The 9,779-nt window shown below is 31.4% G+C and overlaps 1 protein-coding gene across 2 annotated transcripts; it reads right to left on the bottom strand.

Moving 5' to 3' along the window:
* On the bottom strand, positions 1 to 4,007 carry LOC114194354. 2 transcript variants are annotated; one of them, XR_003606382.1, is made up of 3 exons: positions 3,726 to 4,001; positions 383 to 1,287; positions 10 to 285 (listed from the first exon to the last, which is right to left on the bottom strand). XR_003606382.1 is itself a non-coding variant. In XM_028084520.1 (2 exons), exon 2 carries the CDS (start codon positions 1,186 to 1,188, stop codon positions 586 to 588), a length of 603 nt encoding a protein of 200 aa, XP_027940321.1. In that variant the 5' UTR covers positions 1,189 to 1,279; positions 3,726 to 4,007; the 3' UTR covers positions 1 to 585. The 2 variants fall into 2 exon arrangements, 1 of the variants encoding a protein (XP_027940321.1); XM_028084520.1 differs by having other exon boundaries at positions 1 to 1,279; positions 3,726 to 4,007.
* Positions 4,008 to 9,779: the final 5,772 nt, after the last annotated feature.

The following is a 9,779-nucleotide window of genomic DNA, read 5'->3' as shown; positions in this document are numbered from 1 at the left end:
TATACTATCTAGCAAATGGTGAGGATCCATTCCTTTTACTGACACAAACCAATCCAACACTCACTTTCTAAAATATCTTTTTAACTTAAAAGCCTATTTGTTTTATAAAATAAAAAAGACCTAAATACAAACTTTTTTTTATAAAATAATGAATCCAAACATCTAGCTAACTATTACAAATCTTCCTTCAAAAAATATTATACATATGGTGGAATCGCATATGGTGGAATCTTCCTTCAAACTATTGATCATGGTATTTGAAAAGAAGAATAAAGAAATCAAAATCTGCAAAGCCAAGTCAAAATGAGTTGGAAGTGATTCGCTGCAAACCAAATCGACATTGGGAAAAGACAGTTTATTCTGAAGGAAAAAAGGCACTGACAGTTTATCTGAATGAAGAATGGCACAAAGAAAAGCCAGAAGGTCTTTGTGCAGCAGATCTGTATCCTTCACGTCGCTAATAATCCTTTTAGAGTGTATTGATCCTCATAATTGATGTTGGTAATGCACCAAGTTCAGCGAAGGTTGTGATTCTTGGAGTTCCAGGAGGGACACTGTTATTTCCAACAGTTACTGAATAAGCATTCAATCCTCATCTGAATCATTGTCAGATAGAACCGATTGCTCAAATTCAGCATCCATAATAATCCCATCCATGAGATGCACAACAATCTCTTTTTTTCTAACATCTACTATTTCTGATCGAATCCTGTTAACAACAAGCATTCCATCGATGTCTTTTGAAATGTACAATGGAAATCCAGATAACGAATCATAGTTCACAAGCTCACCCCATTTCACATTAGAGGAAGAAAGTGCTCGAGGGACAGTTGAAAATCCCAAAATACGAGTCAAAATCGCAAAAGTATCATTAAACCTGTCCGATTTCAAAGCATCGTTCACCGACAGACGCAGATCTCGCTTAAACGCTTCCTCGGACGGAACAAACATGGTAAAAGCAAGATCTTGCGGCAACATGTCAATCATCATTTCTCCAAACTTGCCCAAGTTGCCATCTTGAAGGGAAACTTTTCTGGATCTCGTTATTGGGTAAAACCCCATTGCACTTTCCTTTGTTGGGGCATCCGGAAGCTTGAGAAATGTCATGGTCACGATAAAAAAACAGCATACACATACCAACAAGCTCACAAGAGCAATTGAATGCTTCAAAACTTGACGCCTCCTCATTTTGATGAAATTCAGTACCCCAATAGTTGAATAGTTGCTATTCTCAAAATAAAGATCTTAACTTTTGACCATGGTCAACAAAATCCAACACCTGAGTCTCTAAAACAAGAAAAGGAGAGTTAATGTTGAAGGGTCATAATAAACGAAACTAAATAAAGTACAATATCCATTAATAAGTGAATCTTTAAGGGATCAGAAACTACTAGGAACTCAACTGCAGTCAAATGATCAATTGACAATTTGAGACTAGTGAATAATTGATCTTGGTATCAAAGAAACAAGTTATACCCAGTTAAACATCTAGTTATCGTCGCCCCTGATGGTGACTATACTTTGTTATTTACTTCCATATTCTTTTAATAAGTATAATTGGACACAGTGTTGATTTAGTCTAAGTTGACCAAATAGTTTATACTTATTCATTCTTTTAAATTAATTTTGTAAGAAGTTGTAGAACAAAAGTTACAAGTCTTACATTACAAAAGTTAAAAGGATATTTTATGCATAAAGTCAGCTTTTAAGGACTATTAAGATTAATCCTGAATATTAATGGGATAGGTTTATATGAATGTAAAGAGGGTGGATATGATAAGACATAGACACTTAGAATGCTCTAACTTAGAGTCTCCATACTTCTTAACTATAACACTTTGACTTCCATCGGGGTGTCTAGTGAAACCTTTCCCATACCCCTTTTTCTCAAGAAAATCCTACTCCAACATTAGGTGATAACAAAATTATAAATTTCAATTTCAATTCCTTTGTGCTACAAGATTGGTTAATAAAAGATGATAATAAATTATTTTTATAATTAATGTTATGTGCATATTTTTTATGCATACATTTTGTGTCTCCCTAATTTTTACTTGGGAGCAATACCTAAGAGTTATCATGGAGGAACGGTTATAAGAACTTGGAATATAGGTTTTAATGAGACAACTAGCCATTGTAAGAGTTCTCTCTGAGCCACTGTGAGAGCTCTCTCATCGAGCCATAATAGGAAAGAAATCAATGATTCGTTTAAGACTTGAGAGGATGCATGGCGATATATATGATTTCGACCTACCAACTTTAAAGTAAGTCTTGTCGCTTAATGACCTAAGTCTATCAGCTCAGATTTGTGAAAGGTTGTTCGATCGCAATATAATCACTTGTTCGATGTAATGACAAGTATTTATCTAGTTTTATGGAAAGTTGTTTAATTACAAATATCTTATTAATTATTCAGAATGTCACTCAATTATTATAATAAAGATATCCGATCAACTTGAAGACAAATGTTCCGCTTCCAATCTTTATCTATCCTTATAGTATGAAGAATTATAACTATGGGAGCTATGTCGTGTTAGACCCATTTCTAACCTTTACCTAGTTTTATATATCTATTTTCCGACTAGCATACTTGATCACATGGGATATCACACAAATACTGTATAAACAATAATGAAATTATAGCATTTATATCAAAATAATGAACTAATTTAGTTAAGAAAAGCAATAATTGTTTATAAGGACACTTTTTAAATAAGGTTTGGTTTTGAGAATTATTCAGATTTCTCGGAACATTAATGAGGCAGATTATATAAATATAAAAAGAGCATATGATTCAAAATACACAAATACTTAGAACAAGTCAATTTTGAGTGATTATTATTCTTAGCATATATCATTATTGTAATATTGTTATCAGTATCTAAGAGACTATATTGATTTATTTTTAAAAAAATGGGACGAAATTGAAAAAATGTCATAATATTGAAATGAAAAAAAGCCAAGAAAAGTGTAGGACCGCTCCAACCAAAATTTGCAGGAGGTGATGCGTCGTGCCTTTAGGCAGAGTAGAATGACCAACAAATAAATTTTCCAAAAGACTCCAATATATTAAACGATAATTAGTCTTTAAGAAAACAAAATTTAGTATGAAAACAAAAATCCCAGGCCAAAAACCCTAGGTCCTATTACATTCACTCGATTTTCAATTGAATATTGTCTGGTGAGTTAGAAAAACTCATAAAAGGGTGATGAACCTCCTAATATAAACCATAAGTACATGGTTATTAACCCAAATTCCACTGCATATCTAATCTTTTATCACTTGACAACAAAACACGGGCAACGAATAAAGTGTAAACTATGGTGATAGTAACAGTGAATTCATCCTTCTAATATTGCAAAATTTCCTTCAGAACAACACCGATCATTTAAATAGCTTGCATCCAAAACGACGATTTCTTCAACCTTCTACGCTATTTCCATAATTAACCTAGCAAACAAAATCCATAGACCCGCATATATCCCTTTCTCTTTTACTTTTTTTTTTCAATAAAAACGGAATATGAGAAGCCAACACGTATATAGAAATCCCTGAAATGCGAAAAAAAAAAATACTTCGAAAAAATAATACTTTGCCGAAACCAAGCGATCTTAATCATTCAATTTAACTTTTTGGAATTATCCGCATTAAGAAATTGGATTTTTTTTGGGGGGGATTAAGTTAATTAAGTGCAGAAGAGAGAAAGGAAGAAATGAATGAGAACCTGGAATCGGAGAAGCGAGGGGGAAGAGGTGTTTGGTGGTTCCATAGGATGAAGGAAGATGCGTTTGTGGAGAAGGTGAAAAGAGTGAAGGCGACGCAGCAACAGAGGAGAAGCTTTATCTTCTCATTTAACGGTCGAGATCGCGCAGAACCGCAATAGCTCCCTCTCGTCACCGCCGCAAGGAATGCGTGCAGCCAGGCCAAACCGGCCCGTTTCAGCCTAACTTTTAGGACTGTTTCAATTTATTTTCAATATTTTGTCAAAGATATTTAATTATACAATTTTCATGTTGTAAGAGTGTTTCAAAAAACTTGTTTCCAAAGATATTTCAAAATTCCTGTTCCAATAATCGTTTTCTATTATTTCGTTTTATTCCAGAAATTCTGTTTTGAAAATCTGATTTCAGAATTTCTCTTTCAAAAATTTCGTTCCAATAATTTTATTTTATAAATTTTGAAAAGCCTATTTGAGAAAGTTTCTAGAATATATATTCTGGAAGTCACTTTTTCATAAGTAAAATAATCGTTTTAACAATTGTGGGAGTGTCCAAAGAAATTGTGAGCGTGTGCTAAGATATTGTCGGGGATGCAGGAAGTAAAAGCCTTTTGTTTATTTAGGAAAACAGTATGATTTCATATTGGGCCTTAAACCTAAAGCCTAATAGGAGAATAATATGTTAAGAGGTCTGAGGTGTGAGGTCCGAACCAAAAACCTAACAAATATTTTTTTGTAACTTGAAGCAAAAAGTGAAGTTAGGGATGGCAAAAATATTCGCGTCCGTCGATATCTGTAGATAAAATTTATGACGGATACCCACGAATATTTTTTATCTGCGGGTAACGGATAGCGGATATTTTAATATCCGCTTATAAACAGGTCGGGTACGGGTATCATACTATCTGTATCCGCGGGTATCCGTTACCCACAAAAAATTAAAATTAAAATTTAATTTATATTTTATTAAGTTCAATTTAATTAAAATTAAATGTATATTTTATTACGTCAAATTTAATTATAATTATAGTTTAATTTAATTTATATTTTTTTATAATTTTATATTAAAAAATTTATAAAATATTTTTTTTAAAATATTTGCGGATATCGGGTATCCACGGGTACCCGCGAATTTTAAAAATATCCACGGATATTTTTTAAGCAGATACACGATGGGTGGGTAAAGGGCGAATTTTTTTTTGACAAGTTGAATTGCTGGTAGGCACTATCCATACTCGACTCGATCCATTGTCATTTCTAAATATAGTTGTTCAACTCATCTTAACATGAAGATTGATTATTAAATTATTAAAGGATAATTTAATTAAAATTATTAAATATTAAAAATAGTTGTCTGTTGTGTAATTTCCAATAGCCATCCCACATTTTTCTATCACCTATCATTATATTTCATGTTTTGTTAAGAACTTTCGAAAACCAACGTCTTGGAATTTTTTAATTCTTTAAGATAAGTATACACATTAATGTGGATAATAACATCGATTATATTAATAATGAATAAAAATATATCATCCTTAACTTTCTTTTATATCACATACGTTACGTGTGAAATATTATAACTCTAAAATGATAAACAAAACAAATAAAAGCTGAAGTTTAGTGATTGCCTTTTGAATATATTTATTATTTGTTTGTACCATAAAAGTGTCTTCATGAATATCTAGTATTTTTCTCTGTCAGTTATCATTGTACTAGTTGATTTTCCATAGGAGACTTTAGCTTTTTAGCATTAATACATTAAGAAACACTGATGACATAGTGTTCTCTCCATCCTCACCCTAATTTTGTAACTTTGATATTTCAATTAGATAAATAGAAAATTTTTACACCTTTTGATGCTATTTTCTTTTTCTAAAATATATCCCTTTCCCAAATTCTCCAATAAATAAGTTTTAAAAGCAAAAGAGTAACTCTTTAATTAAAAGGTAAATGATAATGGTGTTAGGAATCTAAGTACGAGTGTACAGAAAAGTTGTCTCGTTAAGAAGAACAGTGGTATAGAAAATGGCAGAAAAGGAATACTTATGATTGAAAATGTTTTCGCTAGAGAGAGGTGTACCAATGTGATTGAAGGAACTTATCCTTGAGGGAGAGATGATTAAGGTCTAAGTCTCATATTGTCTAAAAATGATAAAGTACAATACTATATAAAAATAAAGATCCATAAACTCATAACCGTCAAGTTTTGGGTCGAAAGTGACATCAATATCTTATGTAATTAGACTCAAATCTCATTGATGTTTGCTCTCCCCGATAAAAATTCATCTGTAAACCTAACACATGACTGACTGAAAATAATGTTCAACGCGAAATGCAGCATATCTATTCCTGAAGTAACAAGAAAATAATAATAATATATAAAAATATGCTGACGACTGCAAGGAAATTCTTTTCCTTTTGCTTTCACTTAAAGGTATAGTGATTGAAACAATTAATTATGGCACTATTAATGAGCCTAATCCTTCCCCTCCAAATAGATAGACCTGAACAAAAGTGTAATTAACAAGAAAGAACCATTAATTTTTTTCTTTATCTGGAGCCAAATTCGTGAAGAAATTTTGCAAACTTGAAATGCAAATTAGTTCATTAAGCATATTAAAAATTATGGCATGACATACGAGTCTGTGGCTTATCAACACAAACCTGTGGCCCAAATTTCGCAGACGGTCTCGAATGATTAATTTATTATATAATTTAACATATGGTATAGTGTCATTAGTGGCTGTACTTTGAGGATAAGAATAATATTAACAAAGAAAAACAATGCATCGCAAGAGAGAAATAATCACCCACTTTGTAAAGTTTTATCCACACATTTATTCAAATATATAGTCTGTTTCTCTTAACATGAAAAGGACTGCTAATGGTGACCACAGAAAGCCATCATTTCGAGAACAATAAATTATTGTCAAAACAGTGACACAAGAACCACTTTATACTAGAAGTTTCCAAGCTTTCAAATTTAAAATATATATTATGGTAAATCTTCCTATTATTATATATTTATATACCTAGCCACGATAGGTGCCAGGTTTTGGTTTTTCCCCTGCTGGGGTCAGAGAAAATTGAAAGTTGTAATTACTATTAAATTCATAATTATATTAATTCACGGCTTGCTATTTTTTTATTATAATCGAACAAGTGTTAGGTATCACATAAACTAATATAATAGTTATAATTAAGGACCACAAATTATGTTTGTATAATATTTTATATTGTTGTACAAACATTTAAATATAGACAATTTATATGTAACATTAAGAAAAGACTGTACTTGTACCTCTTAAGATACAAGTAAAATACGTGCTCTTACATTGCCATGTAACCTGGTATCAAACTTTATATAATTAAAATAATCTAAAATCACCTAATTATAGTACGCACAGCTGTTTTAATTGATTAAAAATTGGTTCAATTCAACTGTTTCTCCATCCATGTTCCTGTGCTTAATGAATTTTGAGATATTGATAAATTGGACAACTAATCAAATTCTATCATATTGATTTCCTCAATTTTCATTTTTCACTCTATAAACAACTAAGAACTTTTACCTTTTAAGAGATGTGTTTATCAGTTTTATGTGTTGATGTTTGTCTTTCAGTCCACTCCTCTTAATAGCCGATGAAATAATTAGGTCTTTAATAAACAATAAATTTTTAAAAAAAAGTTATTTGATATCATTCGACTACTATTTTTAACTAGATAAAATATTCTTAACAAAAAATAACTTTTATACTTTTAGACAAAAAATATAAAGTAAATAATAATGAAAGATAGTGTCAAATGATAATAAAAAAAAAATGATATCAAAATATCAATATCCTAAACTTTACTAGGATAAACTCTATTATTCAATATCTTGATATTATATTAAAAAATAAATTTTAAGTCTATCTCAATTTTACACACCAATTCATAATGTGTGATTTACTCTTATAAATATAATATAAATTAATTTTATCTCTAATTGATACGATGTAGTTGATATAAGACTTCCAACAAAACAAAATTGTAATTTTTATCTGGCATTTAGTGTGTTATTTATTTTTTAAGTCACTTTTATTATTTTATTTTTTTGTTCTTGAATGAACAATGCTTTATTTGTTGTAATGATAGAGATATTTCATTGTCTACATATAAATTTTCTGAAAAGAAAGGAGACATACAAAACAGAAATTTTATAGGGAAGTGAACAATCAAAGTGGAGTTGTGATCTCTCACTCAAACAGAAAGCATAATGCAAATTGCAAAAAGGGGTTCAGAAAATGCCTAGCTATTTTGTGTGTGTGTTTCTGAATTAGAAGCCACAAGACAAAAAATATAAAGAAGAGTGTAGGACCCTGCCACCCAAATTCTGCCTGGAGCTGATGCATCCCTAAACCTTGTGCCCTTTGCCAGATTAGAATGACCAACTCATAAATTTTCCAAAAGATTCCAATGTTTTTCCTCACAATTCAAAACTCAACACCATCAACAACCCTTCCTTTTATTAATCTTATCCTTACAAGTCACTCACACTAATCAACCCACTAAACTAATGCATATATTAGCTAACTAATACTTATAAACAACAACGCTCCAACCATATTCAAATTCTTTATTCTGGTTTTGCTTCACGACTTTTGTATCTCTGCGTATTACCAGAGGAAAAGCTGCAATTTTTATTATTATCCACAAAAAAAAATGAAAGCTACAGTTATATATATGATCATTGTCTCATCCACGAGAAAGAAACAAAATATATTAAAGGGCTCATTATGCTTGCTTCAATTCAACCATGTAGAATTAACATTATTTAATAATGGACGTGAGATAAGTTAATCACTGACATCCATGTGCCGACCATGTTTTACAAATCAAAAGGAAGAAATGTTTGTATATATATAATAATTAACGGACACAAAAACCTTCTGTGTTCATCATTATCGCTCTATTCTTTTTGTTTTCTGAAAAACCCTGTTCATCTAATCATTGATGAATATTTCAAATTTCCTGCAACTCCCTACCGTATAGTTTTTTCATAATATCGAAATGATGACATGGATTTGCGAACACAAACAATTAAACATTTGTTTCGAATAGCAACGGCATCTTCTAATTTATTACATGTACTTTTTTCTTGGTTTAGAATTATTATTCCACAATAATCAATGCACATATAGAATAACTTTAATTCATATTCAACTTAAATTTATTATATTAAATTGAGTTACCTTATTGTTTTTGTATTTGAAAGGTAAAAATAGACAGTAAATTTTCTTTCTTAAAGTACAACTCACTCGGTGTCTTAAATAGTCTGAAATAAACAAATCATTTTAAATACTATTTTTTTCAAATTAGTGTCGAACTAAAAATATAAAATTAATAAGTAATTAAAACTTTAATTACTTATTAATTGAAGAGAGAAGATAACTAAATTATACATTAAAAATCTGAAAATTGCTTGCATGGTTGTTTGATGTGTGGGTTTACGTGTGGTTCAATGGAGCCAAATCCTAAAAAAGTAAAAACTCAAACAAAAAGAGAAAAAAACTGTAGACACCTGACAGCAGTAACAGCGAACTAACAGTGGGGCAGAGTATTTGCGTGTTGGTTTCAAATTCTCGAATGCACCGTGCCGATGCATGAGGTGGTGACACGTGTCTTTTGCAGGCGCGAGTTCAACGTGATTATTTGTCGAGTCTCGACAACAGCACCGCCCATGAGCAAGCGCAGCGAAGGACCACGTAGAATTCGGTCCCTGCAACTGTATCCGTCAAAACAAAACGTTTTACCCTTCTTCTGTTAACTTTTTTCCAGGTTCCGTTATTTCAAACCACGGTAATCCACGTCCACGTTCCAGTGCTGCGCGGAACATGGTCGGTCTTTCTAGGAGTGGTTGGAATCACGCCAGCTAGGACAAACCCCATCAATCATTGGTCTCTATCAAACAAAACAATAAAAAATTCAACATATTACGCTTGCGGGACCCACTCCCACTACCCTCACCCTCAGTTCTATTAACTCTAACTCATTAGGATTATAAATCCGCACCTTCCT

The sequence above is a fragment of the Vigna unguiculata genome, chromosome 8 (assembly GCF_004118075.2).
Source record: "Vigna unguiculata cultivar IT97K-499-35 chromosome 8, ASM411807v1, whole genome shotgun sequence".
Taxonomy (NCBI): Eukaryota; Viridiplantae; Streptophyta; class Magnoliopsida; order Fabales; family Fabaceae; genus Vigna; species Vigna unguiculata.
This window is presented reverse-complemented; position numbering and strand designations above follow the sequence as displayed.